Source organism: Electrona antarctica (assembly GCF_951216825.1).
Source record: "Electrona antarctica genome assembly, chromosome: 14".
Lineage (NCBI taxonomy): Eukaryota > Metazoa > Chordata > Actinopteri > Myctophiformes > Myctophidae > Electrona > Electrona antarctica.
Window position 1 is genome coordinate 12843260 of NC_136795.1, and position 24616 is coordinate 12867875.

At 44.4% G+C, this 24616-nt stretch overlaps 2 protein-coding genes across 9 annotated transcripts in view; both read left to right on the plus strand.

Annotated features, from left to right (window-relative positions):
- sun1b (Sad1 and UNC84 domain containing 1b) overlaps window positions 1-4092 on the plus strand; it is a 39955-nt gene extending 35863 nt beyond the window's left edge. For all 8 annotated transcript variants that reach the window (XM_079521187.1, XM_079521184.1, XM_079521183.1 and 5 more), the window contains 3 exons: window positions 429-596; window positions 715-807; window positions 1464-4092. In XM_079521187.1, the coding sequence (XP_079377313.1) occupies window positions 429-596; window positions 715-807; window positions 1464-1580 (378 nt within the window). In that variant the 3' untranslated portion in view covers window positions 1581-4092. The remainder of the gene's footprint in view (window positions 1-428; window positions 597-714; window positions 808-1463) is intronic.
- A 3234-nt stretch (window positions 4093-7326) lies between these two features.
- Window positions 7327-24616, plus strand: part of iqck (IQ motif containing K) — a 22425-nt gene continuing 5135 nt past the window's right edge. The window contains exons 1-8 of the mRNA XM_079519818.1: window positions 7327-7410; window positions 7496-7626; window positions 8936-9092; window positions 10023-10120; window positions 11264-11316; window positions 11582-11659; window positions 12632-12716; window positions 24322-24436. Coding sequence (XP_079375944.1) covers window positions 7335-7410; window positions 7496-7626; window positions 8936-9092; window positions 10023-10120; window positions 11264-11316; window positions 11582-11659; window positions 12632-12716; window positions 24322-24436 — 793 coding nt within the window. The 5' untranslated portion in view covers window positions 7327-7334. The remainder of the gene's footprint in view (window positions 7411-7495; window positions 7627-8935; window positions 9093-10022; window positions 10121-11263; window positions 11317-11581; window positions 11660-12631; window positions 12717-24321; window positions 24437-24616) is intronic.

Genomic DNA, 24616 nt, shown 5'->3' on the forward strand with positions numbered 1-24616 from the left:
CTCCTGCATTTGCTGTAAAAACGTGCATGAACCAAAACGAGTGCTGCCCAAAACAACTGGCTTGTGAATTGCTAGGACTTCAACAGAATATCAGTTCACAGTCAAAACATCTGTATGTGATTAAAAAGGACTATATGGAGGAGCCATGTTGAGGTTTTTCTCCCTGGTTGAATGTTGCTGCCGGTACTATCACCTCTAAAAGACTGCAGTGTGTGTGTTTTCTTATTTATTTCTTATTGGAGATACCCAAGAGGCAATGGAACTCTACATTTTCTATCACCTTCTGGAAGGGATTAATATGTCAGGCTCTCAGATTTTGTTGAGTGTGACCGAATGATGAAATTTTTAAAACCTGTGACTTCCATAAATCCACATGTCTGTGTCAAAACTCACTCATATGTCCTCCCTCACCCTCTTCACCCCGACAGCCTGACGTGTATCCAGGTAACTGCTGGGCATTCAAGGGCTCCCAGGGCTACCTGGTGATCAGGCTGTCCCTGAGGATCCGCCCCACTGCTTTCTGCCTGGAGCATATTCCCAAGACGCTGTCACCGACCGGCAACATCACCAGTGCCCCGCGCAACTTTACCGTCTTTGTAAGAGACATTCCAGCACATAATTAAGGCCCATGTGTATTGTTTTAGCCGGTACTGTGCATTTTTTAGGCTGTAGTAGTGATATAATTTTTTGTATTTTATTTCTTCACATGCACAGGGTCTAGACGACGAGTACCAAGAGGAAGGGAAACTGTTGGGTCAATATATCTACCAGGAGGATGGGGATTCAATGCAGTCCTTCCCTGTTACGGTAACTAAATCGCTTGTCCAGCTACTCTTTAAGCAAACATAAATCCACCAGATGTATGTTATTTGGGAATAACGTTTGTGGTTAGTATCTTTTTATATTTTTGCTAAAGTTGACACTGAACTGAAAAGAAACGCTGTGTTTACCCGTCAAATGTTTTATTGTGAAAAGGGTCCATTGCAGGAGAGCAGACACATGGGATTGTTTGATGCCATATTTACTCTGTTCCAATAGGGCTGCGGTGATAATGACTTTAAATCAAAATCACAATTTTTCAAACGTTTGCCTCTGTTACTGTTAATGAATGATTATTTATTTAGTGAAAATAGCACATCTATAAGTTTGCGTTGCGTACTTGTAGTGATCTATTTTCAATTATTTTATAATTAAACTTGAGGTATATAAGAAATGTATATACAAAAGATGTAAGAAAATCATATAAAGAAAAACCTGCTTTTCGATTATTCTATTAACCTACATGAGCTAGACTGGTTATTGGTTCTCTAAATGTCCGTTTTGATATATTTTCAGCCCATCCCCTATGCTTCAAAGATGTTTGTCGTTTGTTGACTGATTAAATGTCGTATAATGTCGGAGTATAGTGTGATATTTGAAGCACTCGCCAGCATGCAGCACTGAGTGTGTCCTCTCTTTCTCAGGAGCAAAACGACAGGGCGTTCCAGATCATTGAGGTGCGGGTGCTGTCTAATTGGGGTCACCCAGAGTACACCTGCCTCTATCGATTCCGAGTCCACGGAGAGCCACGGCCTCAGTGAAGCAGCTCCGTCTAGAACACTCTCATACAGTACATATTACACTATCTGTACATATCTCTGTCTGGACTAATGGAAGGGGAATGGGGAAATATGCAGACGTCCTTACACGGAAGACTTGGACATGAAAAAGAACTGGAGTTGTGGATTTTTTTTAATGGAATGTGGCCAGAGAGAATCATGTTTGTTTTTTTTGTTTTTTTGTACATGGTACCGAGTGGAATGTGGAACAGACTGTTTCGGAATGTCAGGGATCGCGGAGGAGGATTATGATGATGGAGGAAGCTTAAAAAAGCCCCAGTCCCTCTCCTTAAACCGCCTCTTGCACTGAATTGCTCTTCCAGGGGGGCGTCAGGCCCCCAGTGGGTGCAGCTGACACATCCTTAACCCCTCTTGGCACCTATATACCACTTGGATGTGAGTTTGGAACATTGGATTGAGAGGACAACCGACTCATTTACTCATATTTTCTGTCTGATCATGGTTTGCATTTTTTAATCGCGTGTATTTAATTTAGACTCCTGTTGCGAGTCTATCAGACTTTCAGGATCAAAGCCACAGTACATGATCTTGCCTGTGAAGCTGTTGTCCAGGCAACGGCTTCCCTTGTGTTTGTCGAATTTCCCAAAGTGACTTGACTGCTGCTGCTGTTGTTTGGGCAGTCTGCAGGACCAGAAAACACGGCAACAGCTAAAGCCCAATTTCATACTTCAGTCCTGTGCCGGAGTCGCATAACGACAATAGCCGACCCACAAGCTCGCAACGCAGCGCAATGCGTTGTGAGCTTGTAGATCTGCTATTGTCGGTACGTGACACCACACGCAACAAAGTGTAAAATCAAGCTGAAGGATTGCTACCGTTCCCTGGATTCTAACCCATCATGTCTCATAGCACACAAGGCATCATGCATCCACCCACAGCCCGCCTACGCTGTTCTGGAACTGAACACATCGCATATGGACAGGCTTTGAATGTGTTTTCCGGTTGGGGGGGGGGGGGGGGGGGCTCTCATTTTAGCAACACTAAAACCACTGACACGAAGCGCACCTGGCCAGAGTTGGTGTTAACAAGTCCAGTATACAGTATATACATTTAGAAACATAGGCAAACGTGAACGGTTATATAGATGGACTCCTAAGATTACATTTAGCCAGAGGCTTATGTACCTTTTACACACTACGGATGTGTAAACTCTTTCCTGCATGTGCCAGTTTGACATGTGAAAGCCCACGCTCCATGTGTGCTCCATGTGTGCTCCATAGCACAATGGTGTCGATTGCCGACGAGATCAGCTCTTGTCGGCAAGCGGCTCTGTCTTACTACGGAGTACATTAGGCCACCGAATGGACTTTTGGTACACTCTCAGAGTTAACCCATTTAGACCTAAGACCAAGTCTGCAAATGCCTTCTAAATCCTAACCTAAGTTTTCTGAAAAACTTAAATTACCTATTTTTGATTTTCTTTTTGAAATGAATCATGTTGCTATATATCGTTGTCGGGTGGAAACCTTGTATGTCCAAAACAGTTCCTTTTTATTATTATTTTATAAACTAATAAAAATAGTGAACAGAGGCGTTCCCAACCTTAAAGGTATAACAACGTATTGGTGTAACACGTCTAAATGGGTTAAATTAACACTCGAGGAGTTTTTACGGTGTAGATTTGGGGTCCCGAACATGGTATCACTGGGGGTCCGTGGCCTAATGCATGTCAAACTGGTGGTCCTTGAAATGAAATCGTTGAGAATCATTGAATCAGGCTTTAGGCCTGGATCATCTCATCAGTGAAAGGTCAAAGTCTACAGCCAGCCCTGTAGATGCTGTAATTTTTAGATTGTCCTCCATCGTTCTGAAACGATGTGGGACGGCTTCTGTCCCTTTTCCTCTGCAGTCGTAAACGTCCTCGTCACTAGGACTCCCTCTGTTGTTCACACACACCCTGAAGGAATGTAATCTGTATATTTCATTGTTGATAGTTGGTCCTTTTTGATATTTGCTTCTATCAGTGTTGCTTTACAAAAAGGGTGCATCCCGCCATTTGTTATCGTTTTATTATATTACTACCACCGTTAACTATGATTAATATTATTACTCATTGTATGCGTATTGGTTTTTGTTTTGTTGTATTTTTGTTTTTGGAGGCGGGATGAGAACATCAAAGGATGCACTGTAAAGACTTACTAAAGAGGTTTGTTGCACAAGTCTAAATAATTTGTGGTATTAAAAATAAAGAGGTCTAGTTAACGATTTTGTTTTGCAGAGACAAATAAGTAAAAAATGGAATGTAAAAATATTTTGATCATGGTTGTATTTATTAATAGGGCAATTAGTTACCACAATACAGGACTTGGTGCAATGTATATTTTGTCAAATGCTATTCAGTGCGTTTTGGAACCATCTTTGGACAGTAATTTGTATTTTATTTTGTCTTTAGAAATTGTTATTTTTGTTCTGCTGTCATGAGATAGCTTAACTGCTTTGGAAATTATTCCAATAAAGAATTTAATTTTGAGAATTTAGATGAATGTCATATTTTCATAAAACTTCTGCCTTTTTTATTTGAAGCCTTGTTGATAACATCTGTGGCAGAGAGTCAAACAAGTGTCTTATATTTTATTCTAGTTATAATAGTGGCAGCTGCATTGATTTATAAAGCATTCCATTTGGGTCTAATTGGTGGTTAACTTGGATGAGATATGGCATTATTGCAATTCAGCCCCTGCACTTCTGGAGTGCAGACTGCAGAGGAGACATTTTTCTCTTTGCTGTCATCTAGTGGTGAATCTTAGAATGCATACTTTGCAGGCTTTGCTTCCCATTTTGATTGATTGAAAATTGTATAACAGTTTGCAGAATTACAGTACATTTCAAGCACAAACTCAATACAAAGGCTGTTAACTGAGTGGACGACCCAATTTAGCATTACACTTGTTTACAACAGGGTCCACCATGTTCAATTCATCAAAACATTTAGAGACGTACAAATAGACACTTCTATATAGACAAAGAACAGAACAGGAATTCATCATAAAGGAGGTAAAAAGGGAAAAGAAACATATACAGTGAGGGGAAAAGGGGGGGGGGGGGGGGGGGGGATTCAGATTTTACGGGGGCCAGTTTCGAATTGCAAGATGCTGTACTCTGTCGTCGACCCTAAGCCATGCCAGTCTGTCAAAGTGGGCAGGGGTGAGGTGGGTTCGGGGGGTGAGGCCAAGTAGGAGCCTGACCAGTTTGGGAAGTCTGGAGCCTAGTTTTAAGGGCCTTTGAGGTGCTGTGGTACCAGGAGGTGCATGCATAGTCAAAGAAGCCTTGTACGAGGGCTCCTGTTAAGGTCTTCAAGGTGTTTTTGTCGACCAGTGAGGAGATCCTCACTAGGTAGGTAATTTCATCTTTACGTGTGATAACATTGTCACCCACTCTAACCAAGAAGCCATTTGCCTTGCTGAGATTACTATTAGATCCAAAGAGAATGGATTCAGTTTTTCCCAGGTGTAAAGATAGTTTGTTATCAGCGAGCCAGGTGCAGATTCTACCGAGTTCAGAGCTGAGGGCATTTTCTTTTTCTTTTTTTAAATATATTGTTTTTGCGGCTTACGCCTTTTATTGGTTTTTGAAGGGACAGACAGTAGGCTGACAGGAAACAGGAGAGAGATGGGGGAAGACATGCAGTAAAGGCCGTGTCGGGCTCGGGAGTCGAACCCGCGGCACACTGCGACTGGATTACCAGTCGGGTGCCCAGACGGTTACGCCACCGCCTGGGCCAGAGCTGAGGGCATTTTCAACCTGCAGTTTGTCCCTGTCCGAGACCAGCAGTGCCGAGTCATCTGCGAACAGGAACAAGTTGCAGTCACAAGCTGAAGTCATGTCGTTTACATATATTAGGAACAGTAGAGGCCCTAGTATGCTTCCTTGTGGAACGCCACAGCTCACTGGGAGGGGGGGGGGGACAGTGTTCCGTTCACTTCCACCATCTGTTCTCTCCCCTCCAGGTATGATTGCATCCAGCTCACTGATGTGCTATCGAAACCAATTGCTTTTAGCTTGTTAACCAGTATGGAGTGGTTCACGGTGTCAAAAGCCTTTTGGAGGTCCAGCATGACCATGCCGCAGTATTTGCCAGCATCCACCTCTTGTTTGATGTGGTCGCTCAAATAGAGAAGGCATGTGTCAGTGGAGTGGGATGTTCTGAAGCCAGATTGGAACTCGTACAATAATTTATTAGTGGCAAGATACTTTTCAACCTGTTCATAGACTATTTTTTCCATCACTTTCGAGATGGAGCTTAGAATAGAAATAGGGCGGTAGTTGCCGGGGTCTAATTTACTCCCTTTCTTGTGCAGGGGGGTTACTTTGGCCAGTTTGAAATCTAGGGGGACCTGTCCCTGTTTGATGGAGAGGTTTACTATGTGGGTGATGATTGGAGCTAGAGATGGCTGAGTCTCTGAGAAATTTGGAGGGAATATTGTCATGGCCAGTGGCCTTGTGGGGTTGGAGGGCACTCAGTTTCTTAAGTACCTCATCAGTTGTTACCATAACTAGTTTAAAATCGTCTTTACAAACACCTAGGTTTCTGTAGAAGGTTTTAATGTGCTCTACACCAAAGAGCCCAGAGTGGGAGGGCAGATTGTTAACCAGCGTTGTTGCTATGTTTGTAAAGAAGATGTTCAAGTAGTTGGCCACATCAAGCTTGTCAGTGATGAGAGTGTTGTTCGCTTTAATGTTTATGTTTGAAAACCTGGTTTTCAGTTTCTGACCGCAGCCTAGTTGGTTGTTGAGTAGCTTCCAGAGCTCTCGAGGATTGTTTTTGTTTTCGTCAGCTTTATTATTAATAAAGTTACTTTTGGCGGATTTGGTCATGGCAGTAACAATATTTCTTAGCCTGTTTCGTTGGGTTTTTAGGTTGTCCAGCTGAGCTTGGAGATACCTGTCGAAGTGCTTGACAAGCTTTGACTTGCATTTTAGAAATTCAGAGCATTTTTTGTCTCTGGCATTCGTTGCAGTCAGTATGTCGGAATTCATCCATGGCTCCGAGCGGGTTTTGACCCTGATGGTTCTCGGAGGAGCCATGTTGTTCAGTACTGATGTAAATTTGGTTTCGAAGCCAAGCCAAGCTTCTTCGACAAGTGTGCTTTTAAGCTCATCGGACCAATCCAGACTCTCCAATTCTTGGTTAAAGACCTCTCTAGAGTAGGTATTGAGGTCCCTTGATATGACTGCTTTGTGGCAGCCAGACTTTGTTATGATCTATTCTCAAACCTTCACTAGTTAGCCGAATTTCGGACCAATCTAAATGTTTAGTACCATTAGCTTTCTTCACACATGTGTTCATAAAGGTGTTCATAAAGGCCCTAAATCATATCCTATGAAGTACTGTCTATTTCAAACACAGCATAGTGACTTTATGGCAGAAACTGTCACAATTCCACTCCCCTCCTATCTAAGTATTGAAGTATTAAAACGGTTGATATTCATTGTGTGTTCATCTTTAAGGCCCTAAATCCCTATGAAGCACACTGTCTATTTCAAACAGCATGTTTTCACCTGGGAGTGACCCACCTGTTTTTTTTACCTGGGAGTGACCTCCCACCCACCAACCTATCTAATTATTTGATGTGTGTAGTGTGTTCATCTTTAAGGTGATATCTGTGACTGTGATCTGGCTGGTGAGTGAACCAACAGCGACCTCTTCTGGTCATATTGCTCTCTGCTCTTCTAGCAAACCGTTGAATGTTGTCTTCCTGGGTAAGCAGTGCGTCCATGGCAACTTCAATTGAGCTGAAAATGGCAAAGATCATCGGCGCTAAGAAATCCTTGTGGCAGGAAGTGTGTGAAGGTAAGGCGAACAACTTATATTACCGTAAATAAAACGTATGAACATTGTGATAATGCTATTGGCTTGCTATCCTATCACTTTGAAGAGTATGAAGCCGAACAGCCGAGACCTCCTCCAGACGATTCATGGACAGACTGTGGTTCTGTGAGCACTCAGGTTTCACAGTACAGTGCCAGCAAACACACCCCAGTTTTCTATGGACTGACTACAGCTAAGGTACAGTAGGTTTATTGCATGATTATACACAGTAAAACCTCAGTGTTCATGTAACTCTGAGATGGCTCTCAGAGACAGTAATTGATATCTTTATCGATCATTAAATAAAAACATGTCACATGTAACATACATCAGACAAACCATAATCAAACGGATAATGCAAAAAAATATCGCTGTTATAGTGTTATTATCACAGAAGTCTATGGAGCGTCCATCTTGGTCAGGGCAACGGGGCCTGTTTACCGCTAGCATTAGCAACCACAAGCAAATCGGATAATAAGTTTAGACGGCTTTCATAATGAATAATAAACAAATAACTCGTCAAAAGTCGTCCATGGCAGTCTGTGAGTTGTTGGGGGTGTCCCCCCAGGTATGGCCTTGGGGACCTCCAGGAGATTGGCTTCACTGGATCTGGGGGAAGCAGATTATATGCGCATGCATAAAGTGAGTGGCAAAGTTAGTTTAAGGTCGTTTAATGTTGTTTAATGCAATCAGATAGGACTTTTCTGTTTGGTTGTATGGGCTGTCAAGGCCAGAAAGTAGGGTTTTTTTGGCACTCAGTAGGCGTTCCCGCATAACTTCCGGCCGGGTATTATGATGATGATGTCACACGCATACGGTACTCTCTTCATTGAGTGCCTTGTAGGTTGTACTTGTAAGCAGGATTGTGTAATGGATTCTTTGTTTGATGGGGAGCCAGTGAAATCCTCATGTGATGGTGTTTGATGGGGAGCCAGTGTAATCCTCATGTGATGGTGTTTGATGGGGAGCCAGTGAAATCCTCATGTGATGGTCATTGGTCTCATCAGGTTTGTTTGATGGGGAGCCAGTGAAATCCTCATGTGATGGTGTTTGATGGGGAGCCAGTGAAATCCTCATGTGATGGTGTTTGATGGGGAGCCAGTGAAATCCTCATGTGATGGTGTTTGATGGGGAGCCAGTGAAATCCTCATGTGATGGTGTTTGATGGGGAGCCAGTGAAATCCTCATGTGATGGTGTTTGATGGGGAGCCAGTGAAATCCTCATGTGATGGTGTTTGATGGGGAGCCAGTGAAATCCTCATGTGATGGTGTTTGATGGGGAGCCAGTGAAATCCTCATGTCATGGTGTTTGATGGGGAGCCAGTGAAATCCTCATGTGATGGTGTTTGATGGGGAGCCAGTGAAATTCTCATGTGATGGTGTTTGATGGGGAGCCAGTGAAATCCTCATGTCATGGTGTTTGATGGGGAGCCAGTGAAATCCTCATGTGATGGTGTTTGATGGGGAGCCAGTGAAATTCTCATGTGATGGTCATTGGTCTCATCAGGTGTTTGTGGATGATAACCCCTTGGAGAGTTTTGACCCTCTGCTTTGCCACCCTGCTCTGGCTGGTCACTCCATCTTGGAAAAACGCCCACCTACAGCAAGTCACAGTCGCCCACCTGTGGCGGTAGACATTATGACACCACCACAACTCCACGAACGTAAGTTTAATTACATCACCATGGCTCTGTTGGATACTTAACTTCAGCTGTGTATAAAATGTTAAGATATAACAAACGTGAAAATGTTAATTTAACCACCAACACTGGCTTCACTATTTGGTCATCATAAGCAAACATTTTCAGAATTCAGGTGAGTTTTCAGACTACGGCGGAAGAATTGGGAGTGAGCATGACAGATCATATAAGGCACGTTTTGATCTCTCTGCCATCACTTGGAAGGCCTGAACAATGTGTATTCCTGCCTGAGTGATGAGCTGACATTACAGGCCAGGTTCCATTAACAAACAGCCCAGCCTAACTAAAAATGAATCACACCGAATCATTTTGGCTTTAATATTGGGGAAGAGGAATAAGATAGACATAAGAAGAGCCAGCCTGATCACCCTATTCTTGTTCCTCCGACCCATGCATACACACGCTGACATGCACAAGTATTTTGCTTCTATCCACTTCTATTTCTACCCGTATCTCGGCTTGTTGTCATTTGATCTCAGTTCGTTTACAATTACACTTCACATCATCAGATAAAGCCACAATATATCCACCCTTCAGCTGGTGAGAGCTGGTGAGAGTTGATGACATACTGTAGTCATCATTTCCAGCTGCGTTATTATATCTGCAGAATTGTGGGTGAAATAACTAGTGGGTTGGCTGCAATGCTATCCCATTGGCTGAGAGGTCGGCTAGAGGCAAAAAGTGTCTGGTTGCCAGAGATGACAGATGAGGCAGCCAATCAGAAAGATAGGTGACTACGGCAGCCAATGAAATTGTGTGTGTGTGTGTGTGTGTGTGTGTGTGTGTTTTGTGTGTGTGTGTGTGTGTGTGTGTGTGTGTGTGTGTGTGTGTGTGTGTGTGTGTGTGTGTGTGTGTGTGTGTGTGTGTGTGTGTGTGTGTGTGTGCACGTTTTAGGTCCGATCACCAGGTATTTGGAGGAGAGTGTGTTTCCAGTGTTGCTGCCTGGGTTGGAAGTCATGTTGAAAGAGGCTGAGCGACAGCAGTGTTTCCAGGTCAGTACTGTCCCCTGTACACATATAGTATGACCTGTCCAACTAACTGTTCCCTGACTGTGCACATGACCTGTCCAACTAACTGTTCCCTGTGTACATGACCTGTCCAACTAACTGTTCCCTGTGTACATGACCTGTCCAACTAACTGTTCCCTGACTGTGCACATGACCTGTCCAACTAACTGTTCCCTGACTGTGCACATGACCTGTCCAACTAACTGTTCCCTGACTGTGCACATGACCTGTCCAACTAACTGTTCTCTGACTGCACATGACCTGTCCAACTAACTGTTCCCTGACTGTGCACATGACCTGTCCAACTAACTGTTCCCTGACTGTGCACATGACCTGTCCAACTAACTGTTCCCTGACTGTGCACATGACCTTTCCAACTAACTGTTCCCTGACTGTGCACATGACCTGTCCAACTAACTGTTCCCTGACTGTGCACATGACCTGTCCAACTAACTGTTCACTGACTGTGCACATGACCTGTCCAACTAACTGTTCCCTGTGCACATGACCTTTCCATCTAACTGTTCCCTGACTGTGCACATGACCTGTCCAACGAACTGTTCCATGACTGTGCACATGACCTGTCCAACTAACTGTTCCCTGTGCACATGACCTTTCCAACTAACTGGTCCCTGACTGTGCACATGACCTGTCCAACTAACTGTTCCATGACTGTGCACATGACCTGTCAAACTAACTGTTCCCTGACTGTGCACATGACCTGTCAAACTAACTGTTCCCTGTGCACATGACCTTTCCAACTAACTGTTCCCTGACTGTGCACATGACCTGTCAAACTAACTGTTCCCTGACTGTGCACATGACCTTTCCAACTAACTAACTAACTGACTGACTGACCCACTGTGTTGCTGCAGAATAAAACACTCTTATTGTTTTGTATTACATTCAGATCAGAAGGCCTACTAATTGTTGGACATTTATCTGTTTGTTGTCTAGTCAATCACTTTTACTATTAGTAAAAGTAAGTAAAGAAAGAGAACAGTATACAGTAATCACAGTTAATCTCAGTTAACGCTGTAATTTGTACTATTGGATCAAACACTGAACACTGTATTGAATAGTTGCATATTGCAGTGCTTTGAATACTTTCCTTCTGGTTTCACTCAGAGGAGAAGAACAGCATTCAACCCATGTGATTTCCTTACCGAGTGGTTGTACAAGTAAGTCCTGCACTTCTTTTAAATCACCAATGTACCCGCGTGGGCCGATGTTCTTCAGAGCTTCTTCTTTTGAAATATCTGCTTATTGCGAAATCATTGGTAACTCATTCTTGTTTGAAATATGAAATTATTATCAGAGGTATCCATGGAAGAAACAGTGTGTTGCCAGTTATATTCGTAATTTAACATTTTTCACAACCCAATATTGGAATCAATATCTGATCCAAAAACCTCTATTGTTGTGTTGTCTTTATTCATCCCATAGCCACAGCTCCCACAGGAAAGGGCAGAGCCCTGTGGAACTCCATGACATCCCTTTTGTCAAGCACTGGCTCACTGTACAGTAAGTGACAAGAATATGTACAGTATAGTGTAGTCTAAATGGAAGACCTGTGCATGCATGGAAACTACACAACCCTTTGTAGAGGGTTTATTTGTCACTCACTGATACAGGTACAGTGACATTATCATGATGGCACTGGCAGAATGGCAGCACGCCCGGACCTTTCCTGGTGGCCTGCCGCCTATTGGCCTGCCTGCCTGTCAAAAAAAAAATCATGGCGGCCCCCTACGGTCGCGGCCCACCGGGAATATGCCCAGTACGACCTGTGGCCAGTCCAGCCCTGACACACACACACACACACACACACACACACACACACACACACACACACACACACACAGACAGACAGACAGACAGACAGACAGACAGACAGACACGCTATCGACCATATTCAAATGCCTACCAAGTACTTGGCAAGATATGATGTGAATATGGTGTTCTGGCAGCTTTTGATATTACTATTAGTAAGTAAACAACATCAGGAAGAAGCAGGACTCAACCATCAGGATTCAAACTCCATTCTTCTATTGTATATGTCATCACACCGGAGAGAGACTAGTGTCTCCCTCCAGAGCTTCCCCCAGCACTGCCCCACACACATGGCCCACACATATTTTATACTTTCAGGAGTGTACAGAGTTTCAGGAGTAACAAGAGATGGTCATTCCTTAAATGGACTCTATTCTATAGTTAACTCACACAGTTTGAAATAGGTTTACATGAGTCGGCAGTCTCTAATGAGTTTGTCAGTGAAGAACAGGTGGTAATTAGAATGTTAAATATCATCTACTAGTAGGCTACATTAAATTAATCAATACCATAGTGTTTATGCATTTTCGCCACCACATATGGTCAGTGCCGCATGAGTTGGTTGACACTGGCTTGTTCCCTAAACTGCAGCTGTATTTTATGTCCTTATGAAGGAACAGTCACTTATCGTCCATCTCTCTGGTCACATGTCTCTCCACACAGTCCCAGGCCTCCCATCCCTCTATCTCTGTTACTGACAGAGGAGGAGGCAGCTCTTCTTATCCAGGCGTTCTGGAGGGGATACAAGGTAGGCTGGACATGGTCAATAACAAGAGTCAGACACTGGGTTCACATTTTGGGCATGTCTGAACATTTAAAAAAAAAAAGTAGCACATCTGTTGCAGATCAGCTATTATCAGTATTTGTGAAAACAAGGTCATAGGTCAGTGAAAACGATGATTAATCCTTTCCAGACTTTGGGAAAATGATGCTAAAACATTATAACGACCTGTTTCAGTTCACATATACAATTTAGTCGGTCAAACTGTCCAGAATCTACTCATCCGATATGGAGCGTTACATTATGTGCAGGGGCTGACAGTCCACAGTACAATCAGTGATGCACGTCCAGTGTTGGCCAACAGTGACGTCTCTGTAACAGGCTGACAGTCCACAGTACAATCAGTGATGCACGTCCAGTGTTGGCCAACAGTGACGTCTCTGTAACAGGCTCACTGCATAATCCCTGTTGGGTTGGAAAAGCTCTTTTTTTCTCTGCATTTTAATTTGATGCTTTTTTTTTTATGTCATCAGTAATGCTGAGCTTAATTCCTTCCTGAGTGGGTGTTATGGAATGGAGCGCTCTGTACTGTGATATAAGTATTATGTATACCGCACGCACGCACGCACGCACGCACGCACGCACGCACGCACGCACGCACGCACGCACGCACACACACACACACACACACACACACACACACGTGACACACCCCAACAGAGGCTATATCATTGGCCTTTCCCACAGGCACACTTACAACAGATGCACCAAACCCAATTCCCTGTTTGTTTAATGTAGGGAAGGGTATAGTGTTTTATCACAGAACAAATGTTTGTTGAATGTTTTCTATTCTCTATCATCTCCTATCCGTATCCACCCTCCTCGAGGAAAATGTGTAGATCACACAAAGCCTCTTGCTGTGTAAGCTACTGAGCAAAGAACGCCTGCTGGAGCGACATGAAGGATGATGTTCCTTTCAACTGATCTGAAAAATTAAATAGTGTAGTATACAGTATGTGAGCTTATTCTTCCAACAGGGGGCAACATTTCATCTTCATAGGAGAATAGTGTAGAGGCAAAACTGTCCCAGTGTCTACCACGAGAGAGCAGTGTTGAGCCAGCTGTTTGGCTTCCCCACAGTGTTTACTCTGGACTGAGGTTCACAACATGACAACAACCATGGCATCACAGCCTCACAACACCGGGGATTTGGGGGGAGTGAGGTGACTGGGAGGCTGCGGTTTCATAAACCTCAGAGTACGTTTGTACTATTTTTGGATGGACGTGTCGGGTGGATATAGAAGCATAGGTGAATGGAAGGGAAGCGGTGGTTGAGTGTAGAGAAAGAGGCGGCTTGGATTTTTAGGATGCAAGAGAAATACCGCCTTAACTAACTGTTTGAGTGTCCTGTAGAGAGGTGACTCTATAGGGAGGGAGAGAAATACCGCCTTAACTAACTGTTTGAATGCACTGTAGCTGTAGAGGTGACTCTACAGAGAGAGAGAGAGAGACACGTTGGGGAGGTTATGTATTCATCTGGGGCTCAGGAACACAGTCAGAGACCAGGGTTGAGGTTCACTGAACTGATGCAGGGTACAGCCTGCATCAGTGGCCCGTCATCATAACGGGGTAGGCTGAAGGATATTTTGGATAGGGGACTGAGTCACTGGGCTGTGTGTCACTGCTGCTCTGTTACTGTGCTGGCTGTAAACACACCGTAACAGTAACAGCCCGCTGAGCCCAGGACAACAGACCCAGCAAAGACACAATTCTAGTCACACAGAGACACACACACACACACACACACACACACACACACACACACACAGTCACACACACTGCTCCCATGTCTCTCTCTGGTACTATGTATAAGTAAACGTGTGGCTGTTTGTGACTCAACAGCTTGTGGATTGTGCGTTTACATCAATAAATGTTTTCCTCTGTTCCTACTCTCTCACCTCCTACTGTCAATCCATCCATCACACGCTCCCCATGTTCTCTTCTGTTTCCCTTTTTATTTTCACTGTTTCCTCCCTCCATCTCTCTCTTGTTCCGTCTCTGTTGTTATGTAACCTGCCTGACGCAGCGCCGACTGCAGAGTGTGTGTGTGTGTGTGTGTGTGTGTGTGTGTGTGTGTGTGTGTGTGTGTGTGTGTGTGTGTGTGTGTGTGTGTGTGTGTGTGTGTGTGTGTGTGTGTGTGTGTGTGTGTGTGTGTGTGTGTGTGTGTGTGTGTGTGTGTGTGTGTGTGTGTGTGAGAGAGAGAGAGAGAGAGTATAAGATAGATCGAGACCAAGAGGGATCAGAGGGAGGGAGTGTTTTGTAGCAAGGGGGTGTTTTTCTCCATGCCTTATTCAACTCTGTCAGTGCAATGTGTTGTGGGCTAAAGATGAGCCAAAATGGAAACACAGGCTGCACCCGAGTCCACATCGCTGACCCAGACAACACTATTGTCTACTGCCTCACTATCATAGCAGAGAGATACACACTAGACACTAGCTCTAGTAAACATATTACATAATCTCCTTTACACTCCTTATCCTAGTTATAATCCACACGCACGCACACACACACACACACACACACACACACACACACACACACACACAGCACTGATCTCGATGCAACCATTCAGACCGTTCTAGTCCAGTTGTGCTGAGGTATGGTAGTGCTGTAGCAGTGTAATAAATAGGGCATCCAATTAAGATATCGATGGAAGTTTTTAGACTTGCTGCTGGGAAGAGAGTGGGAGTTTGAACTACAAACCCTGGTGCGCTTATTTTAACATTTTCTAAAATCTTTTAAAAATTTCTAAATCGTAAATGGGAGTTGTGAGATCTGCTATTTTAGAAAGTATTGCCCCCAGAATTCTTCTGCCTACACATACACCATGTATTAGCGAATAGGGGAAGGGAATTAACATCACGTGATTCCTTGTTTGACCCGGCAAAAACCTGGATGTGTGGTTATTGGCATAAACGTGGAAAGTTTAGAATATTTTGCGGTCCGGTTTTCATTTTTCACAAGATTGGTGGTTGTTGCAATTACCTCCACTATACTAGTTCACCATATGTTGCGCTATGCTGAAATAAACTCACGAATATAACGTGTATGTTCCGCAATGCATTTCCAAAGGTAAGCTGTGTGTGTTGTTTACTTTTACCCCATGAAGGATGGAATGGCGGATTCAGCCATGCCCCGAAATACCTGTATGTGTGTCTCAAAGATTAGGGATGCTAGGGTGCATATCTAACGAGGTTGCAAACAATTTACAGTTTTGCAGTTTTCTTAGACAGCAGGGAGTCAATGATGTATGCAGTAGAATGACCTTAAAATCCACTCTGCAAGACAAAGGGAGCCGGTGATTGTAGTCTAGATGAGACTGGAGTGATGTGTTCACTTACCTTTCACCAGACGTTTTAAGTAGTCATGTAAAAAAATGCAAAAATGCATTGCAGTAGTGCTACTTGTGATGTGTTTTTGTTTTTAGGAGTGGTAGTTCTTTGGCAATATTAGATGAAATAATGCTATTTTGGACACTTTGTATGGGACTTCAAACTCAAATCAGAGTCTAAAATAACAACTAGGCTTGTTACTTCTGGTTTGATTTGTTACTTTGTTCTACGGAAAAAATGCATTGCAGTAGTGCTACTTGAGATGAAAGCTTGAATTCGTTTTTAGGAGTGGTAGTTCTTTGGCAATATTAGATGAAATAATGCTATTTTGGACACTTTGTATGGGACTTCAGACTCAAATAAGAGTCTAAAATAACAACTAGGCTTGTTACTTCTGGTTTGATTTGTTACTTTGTTTTTTTTTCTTCTTCCTTTGAGTTTGAGCCCCTTGGGGCCAACTAATAAGATTTTTGTCTTCCTCATTTAATTTGAGAAAGTTATTACTCATCCATTTATTGTAACTACATCACCTAGTGGTAGCATTTAGTTAGAACAGCAAAGGCCCCAAAACATAATACTTTATGAGCATCGGCACTAAGTATTACTATAACTACAGTATCTTAGTCAGGGCAAGTATCTTGCTTCGAAAGAGGAGGTTTGATCATATGGTAATTGCATCAATTAATTGCGTAGAACTCTAAATTAGACTTCTCCAGAAGATATATATAATATATTCATGATGTTGTTGTTTGAAATACTATTAAAGAGCTTCTTAACGAGTAAAGAAGAAATTGTATCAAGACAGCAAGTGGAAAATTTGCTCATAGCTACAATCCTGCAAAGTTTGAGATGCTGGTGAATTTTCTCATTGTTTCCTGTAGAGGTATGGCCCGGAAGAAGACCAAGTGGGGAAGAAAGACATAGAAAATCTGTCTTGAGAGTTTAGGTCATAGTGCTGAAAATCTAGAAATACCCCCCTTATGAAGCAAGTTTATTGTTATTGGTGAAGCATTCGTAAAGATTGCTATTTCCATTTGGCCAAAGAAAACATACATACAGTGTACTGCAGACCATCGGTCCACTAGACTAGTTAACATGGCCACAACATGCATCCAGCCCCTGTCGTTTGGCTTCACCAAGGAACACCACATTGTGATTTGTGTGGCTTCATTCAGAAACTGCACACAGTAACAATCGATAGCTAAACACTAAACAGTGGATTTATCTTATCTTATAGTTATCTTATCATGGTTTTTCAGAGTGGAGTCTCACAAGTCCTACCTGTCTGAGGAGGGATACTGGTGTAGGCTTACTCTTTGTTGAAAAGTGGGGCATTGTGTTGAGACTGAGTATTCTCCAGCCTGTACAGAAGACAGAGAATTAAGGATTCAGACAGAGTTTATCAACATTCATTTGCCAGGAAATTTGACCCATTTCTGTACTATCCTGCCAACCGAGCCATATAAAATACAAGAGCATGTGAAAGTGCCCACACAATCTTTTACACACACACACTTGCACGCGCGCCAATACACACACACACACACACACACACACACACACACACACACACACACACACACACACACGCATGCACGCACAGAGAGCGAGAGGAGAGCAGGGAAACTGGGTCTGTGATTCCAGCTGAATGGTCTTGGGAATGCACTAGTTGGTCCCCTTTGTTGGCCATGGTGTGATCTGAGATGATTTGACCCACTGTACAGTCAGTGATGCACCATGTGCAGTGGCACCGATGTTGATGTAGCACAGACTCTCAGGAGTCAGGACATACAGTGGCCCAGGGCGTTAGACTCGCAGGAGTCAGGACATGCAGTGGCCCAGGGCATAGCACAGACTCTCAGGAGTCTGGACATACAGTGGCCCAGGGCGTAGCACAGACTCTCAGGAGTCAGGACATGCAGTGGCCCAGGGCGTAGCACAGACTCTCAGGAGTCAGGACATGCAGTGGCCCAGGGCGTAGCACAGACTCTCAGGAGTCAGGACATGCAGTGGCCCAGGGCGTAGCACAGACTCTCAGGAGTCAGGACATGCAGTGGCCCAGGGCGTTAGACTCTCAGGAGTCAGGACATGCAGTGGCCCAGGGCGTAGCACAGACTCTCAGGAGTCAGGACATGCAGTGGCCCAGGGCGTAGCACAGACTCTCAGGAGTCAGGACATACAGTGGCCCAGGGCGTTAGACTCTCAGGAGTCAGGACATGCAGTGGCCCAGGGCGTTAGACTCTCAAGAGTCAGGACATGCAGTGGCCCAGGGCATAGCACAGACTCTCAGGAGTCAGGACATACAGTGGCCCAGGGCGTAGCACAGACTCTCAGGAGTCAGGACATACAGTGGCCCAGGGCGTTAGACTCTCAGGAGTCAGGACATGCAGTGGCCCAGGGCATAGCACAGACTCTCAGGAGTCAGGACATGCAGTGGCCCAGGGCGTAGCACAGACTCTCAGGAGTCAGGACATGCAGTGGCCCAGGGCGTAGCACAGACTCTCAGGAGTCAGGACATGCAGTGGCCCAGGGCGTAGCACAGACTCTCAGGAGTCAGGACATGCAGTGGCCCAGGGCGTTACTTAGCCCTAATGTCCCCTATCCATACCCCGATTCCTGGATTTGATATACTGCAGAGGACTGAGGCCTACACATGCAGGATAGCCATATACTATCCACTGCTACAGTATATGCTCCTGAGAAAATCCACCCTATAAAGCAGAATGGATTTGTGCTATTACACCGTTGTACTGTTAAATCAATATCTACAAACATACACACTGATGTCCCTAAGGGACATCAGTGGAAGGGGCCAGTATACAATTTAGCAGTTGCTCCTAATCCTGATCAATGTACAGTAAGTGAGATGCTTGAAGACTGAAAGCTTCAATTATTTTTGTTTTGTTTTGTTTTTAACTATGTAATGAGAGAATTACATTGTATTATGTTTTAATTTGATTGTATGAGTGTTTGGACCCCAGGAAGAGTAGTCTTCACTGTAGTGAGGACTAATGGAGATCCGTAATAAACAATAAATAAACAATAAATAAACAATATGGAGATCTAAGGGTGGCAGCGGGGGCAGTGTCTTGAGTATACAGGGTTTGATGAGGGCCCAGGTAGGGCCCAGGTAGGGCCTTCATTTTCGGGCCTGTTGAGAACTCCATCTTCATGGAACACTGTCTGTCTGAGGAGGGATACTGGTGTAGGCTTACTCTTTGTTGAAAAGTGGGGCATTGTGTTGAGACTGAGTATTCTCCAGCCTGTACAGAAGACAGAGAATTAAGGATTCAGACAGAGTTTATCAACATTCATTTGCCAGGAAATTTGACCCATTTCTGTACTATCCTGCCAACCGAGCCATATAAAATACAAGAGCATGTGAAAGTGCCCACACAATCTTTTACACACACACACACTCGCACGCGCGCCAACACACACACACACACACACACACACACACACACACACACACACACACACGCACCAAGTCTCTGTCTGTATGTCTGTGTGTGTGTAATCCACGTAACTCGAGAACCGTTAGCCCCACCAACGTCGGTTGGACCCACGGTTGTCCAGAACAGACACCCAAAGGCCTCACAACACTCCATATTTGGGCATGCCTGACACAGAACTACATACAGAAATCTGACGTAATTCTAAAAGGCCTCTGCCCGGGCTCTGGCCCCTGCCCAGCGTCCATATATGGAGCTGGCCTGTTCTGACCTCAACAACATTCCATATTTGGGCATGCCTGACACGGAACTCCACAAGCTGGACTGTTCTGACATACCCAACACTCCATATTTGGGCATGGCTGACACAGAACTCCATATAGGAATTAAGGGACACAGAGAGACACATAAAGAAATCTGACATCCTTCTGACGTCGGGCATAAAAGGGACACAGACATAATATCTGGGTGGGGCATGCATTTCCAACTTGCATCATTCCAAGTAGGCCAGTGCCCAACGGGCACCGCAGTAGGCCCCACGGGCACCTCTCTAGTTATTATCAAAGATGACTACAAACAGGTGAAGACTATAGCAAAACAACTACACTCTGCTCTCATAAGCACACAGGCGTGCGCGCACACATACAAACACACACATGAAGTCGCCTGTGCTAGACTGTGCTCTCAGTCAGTCTAAAAAAAAAACGAAACTTCGCCCCCGCTAACTACCTGAGCTAATAGACATAGACATGCTTCAAAATGCTGGACGCTAATGTTTTTGTTATTTTTTCTTTCTCCACTGTTATCCTTTTTGGACTGGGGGGGGGGGGGGGGGGGGGGGGCATGTTAATGGCATCATGGTTTTTTGATGGTATGGTTGTTTTGATCCCTGGGTCGTGGAGCGGTTTCCAAATGTAAATGCAGTAAGGAATATCAGATATCACGATAAAAATGCAAACAGGGACATAGGGTGACGTTTCTGCCTGACACGGACAAAATGCACATGCATAAGGAAAAATGCACAAGGGGGGAAAAGGCAACACACACACACACACACAGTCACACACACACACACAGTCACACACACACGCACACAAATTTCGCAACCTTCATTTCCATCTCTATTGTATCTCCCGTCTGCACAAAGGCTGTTGCAGTGTTCCGACACCCGCTAAATTATCTATTGTGGCCCTGATCCACTAGCCTTATCCTCCCTATACTCTTTAAAATACTGAGTGTTAATTTGACTCTGAGGGGGTTCAAACGGAATCAAATAGACCCATAAGGGTCCATTTGATTCCGTTTGTCCATTTGATTCAGGACTTTAATGTGTACCGCAGCCCCCTTTAAACAGGCTGCACGTTATATAACGGCCCCACTTTTAGGCATAACACTAAACACTAGCGACAGTAAAGGCTAGCGCTGCTACCACAAAAGGAGGGACTGGGGGATAAAAAAAAAGTTGGAGGCGAGCGGAGAGAATTAAGGAGGGGGGAGGGGAGGGGGGGGAGGGAAGGAGGAGGGGGTGAGAGGTGCAGAAGAATGGAGACCTGGAAAGGGAAGGAGGAAAGCGGTGGGTCCTAGGGAAGGAAAGGAAGGAAAAGGCACACCTCTGCAGCTTTGAGGGAGGACGATTTAAGATGAGAGGAAAGAGAGAGAGTATTGTTGTTCTGGATGTATTATATTCTATTCATTCACAACCTCTAGCCAGCAGTGGCCCAACCCTTTCTCTCTCTCTCTCTCTCTCTCTCGCACGCACGCACGCACGCACGCACGCACGCACGCACGCACGCACACACACTTTATTTATGTCCACACAGGGAAAGTACAAATATTTTAGGTGCCGTAAATGATACATTCACAAACGTATGGATATGTCCTCATGATACAACACGCACACTCAGCACTCCCATGGGCACAAGTAGCGGCGGCGGCGCCATATATGGCAACAGAGACAGCACAATACTTTGCCAGCCTTTCAGCTTCATCTTTGGGCATCCCAAGTTGTCGAAACCCTCCACCAACCAACCAGGCCGTGGACTGCGGGTATGTCCTATAGGCTGGGTCACCAGAGGGAACACAGTTCTTAGCCTTGCACTGCTGCTTGCTGTTAAAGCGCTATCTGTCGTTCTCATGGGCCTGGAAGTCCATCCATTTCTATTCCGACAGTGGACGGACATACCTACTAGAAGGCTGCCGGGGCTATTGCCTCACTTCCCAGTAGCTGTTCACAGGAGGGGCTGTCAAGTATAGCGTTGGCTGTTGGTAGATTCCACCGGTTAATAGTTCCTTCTTCTATGCAAGCTATAGTCCACAGAGGTTGCAAATGCATCCACTGTACCTACTACATTGACTATGTAATGGTAGCTACACATTACATCTGTCCTCTGTGGTACCTTTTCTGACACCTCCCGCTTAAAACCCCAAAAGCCAGAAGGATGGTGAGGCCGTGCTTTCACGGTCTGTACTCATACTGAAAGTCTAGATCAAGCGGGCTATTGCCCTTCTGCTCCACGGGAAGTTTCTGCCCTCCCTGAGCCCGCCTTAGGACGCCTGCGTTACCGTTTGACAGGTGTACACACACACACACACACACACACACACACACACACACACACACACACACACACACACAAATAGGGGCAGGACAGTCGAAGGAAAGAGAGCAGGGCTTTCTTCCAAGAAACTAGAAAACAGAAACAACCCAGTGACTGGACAGATATAAAGGATTCAGACAGAGTTTATGAACATTCATCTGCCAGGAAATTTGACCCATTTATGTAGGCCTACTATCCTGCCAACTGAGCCATATAAAATACAAGAGCATGTGAAAGTGCCCACATGCACTTTTACACACACACTCTCTCTCACACACACACACACACACACACACATGCGTGATTAAGCAATCTCCAGCCAGGTGTGGTATGTAGGTTTGTGCCCCATCTGCTCTACACAATAAACTCTACCCACAGTAAAATCCTCAGTCTTAATGTATCCATTTGTAACTCTAAAAGTGTACAAATATGGAACCAAATGGACCCGTAAACCTTGCGGGTCCATTTGGTTCCATATACGCCACAGATTGCGTGACTGTGTGTGCTCTTTGCCGCAGTGGGATTTGGACCACTGTTAATTAATTAGGACAGCAATTTAAAGGCAATACTGTTGACTATTGATTGACCTGCTGCACGATTACAGTATCGATGAATGTTTATTGGAATTTACTGTATGCATGTCATGTGCTGCTCGGGCACATGTAACATTGCCACATATCCTGAATGGCTGCTATGTGTATAAGGCGATGTACATTGCTAGTCATAATAGTATTGTTAATTTGTCAGAGGGCCATATAAATCCATATGTGTCAGGGTCTGTCAAAATCGTTTCATATAAGCGTTGTGGTCCAAAAATAAACAAGCTGTCTCGGCGTTATTGTCAGGGAGGTGTCTCTGTATCGTTTGCGACAGTCAGTCACTCATATATGATATGTTGTCTGTTTCTAGCGAAAATGTAACTAATTCAGAAGCAGTAACAATAGCGTTTTCTCTCAGTCAGTTGATTCTTCATATCCATATGAGTGAAGTGGCCTGGATGATTTGTTTATTTTTCAAACAGTTATTATATGAGGCGATCTAAAATCCCCCTATGGGGATTACAATGCAAATAAAAAGTACATAAACCTGTGGATTTGCGCCTTCTACCGATATTGACGTCAGACTTCGGTGCTCTATTCATATATTGTACCAATTAGTGATACACCGAATATTCGGCCGCAGAAAATATTCGGCAGAAAATGGCTAAAAATGCATTTTCGGCCTATTTGGTTTCGGCCCAGATAGGCAGAAAATATATCACAGAATACGAATATTGTATGCAATTAATGCATTCAAAAGAGCTGAATAAATGTTTTATGGACCCATAATAGTGATTATTATTTAAGTTAAGTTTTGCCATAACCATTTATTTTGCCATAAATCAGGTAGCTTTAAGGTACAGCAATGGTAGGAAATAAGATATATAATATTAATCATATTCGGATATTCTGTATTCGGTTTTCGGCCAACTATTTCCTATATTCAGTATACGGTTTCGGCTAAGAATTTCCCTTTAGGTGCATCCCTAGTACCAATATCTCAAGGATGCTATTATGTAACTTGGTCACAAATGTGAATAGCTGGAGTTTATATTTGGAAGCACTCAGTAATGTACAATTGTCCATAAAGTAGTTGTGAGAGGAGTCAGAGGACTGCAGACTGCCCAAGCCAAGAGTGAAGGCAATTTGGCAAAATTCGGCTCAGTGGCTACGATAATTACCACTCACCATATGGAGGAGCCGCTGCCTCCTTTATCTGTGAACTGAGAATAAAAACTTAACCACCGCAACTACCGCGGTGGTTAGTACAAACCAGAGAGATGTGCTGGGGTGAGCGGTGAGTCGCTTATCACCATGGCTCAGTGACGCCATGTTTTAGTTTTCCCAGCAACCACCGCGGTGAGTAGGTTATCACCTAAAAGCTGGAGTATGGGTCACCCTTTAGTGTTATTTTATTTATTTATTTGGAGGATAAGCCCCGGTTCATCTCGTTTTCGAGGGGGTCATCAGTGCTCACATGTCAACTCAAATAAAGATATTAAGTGTGTGTGTGTGTGTGTGTGTGTGTGTGTGTGTGTGTGTGTGTGTGTGTGTGTGTGTGTGTGTGTGTGTGTGTGTGTGTGCGACTGCGTGTGTGTGTGTGCCTGCCTGCCTGCCTGTGTGTGCGTTTGTGCATGTGTGTTATGCAGGTCAGAGGTCGTCCAGATGTGCAAGAGTTGCGCCAGTGGCAGAGAGAGCTGAGAGAGGAGAACCGGGACATTAGAGAGAAGGACCAGGAGTTCTGGACTCAACAAGATAGCAGAGGTACGCACACACACACACACACACACACACACACACACACACACACACACACACACACACACATGCTGGGGCCTATCAGTGAATGCAGATCTGGAACCTCCTCCCATGGTTCACAAGTAGCTCCTGATAATGTCAGGAATTCAGATTTCAGATTTTTGAGTGGTGCACACCGCTCCAATG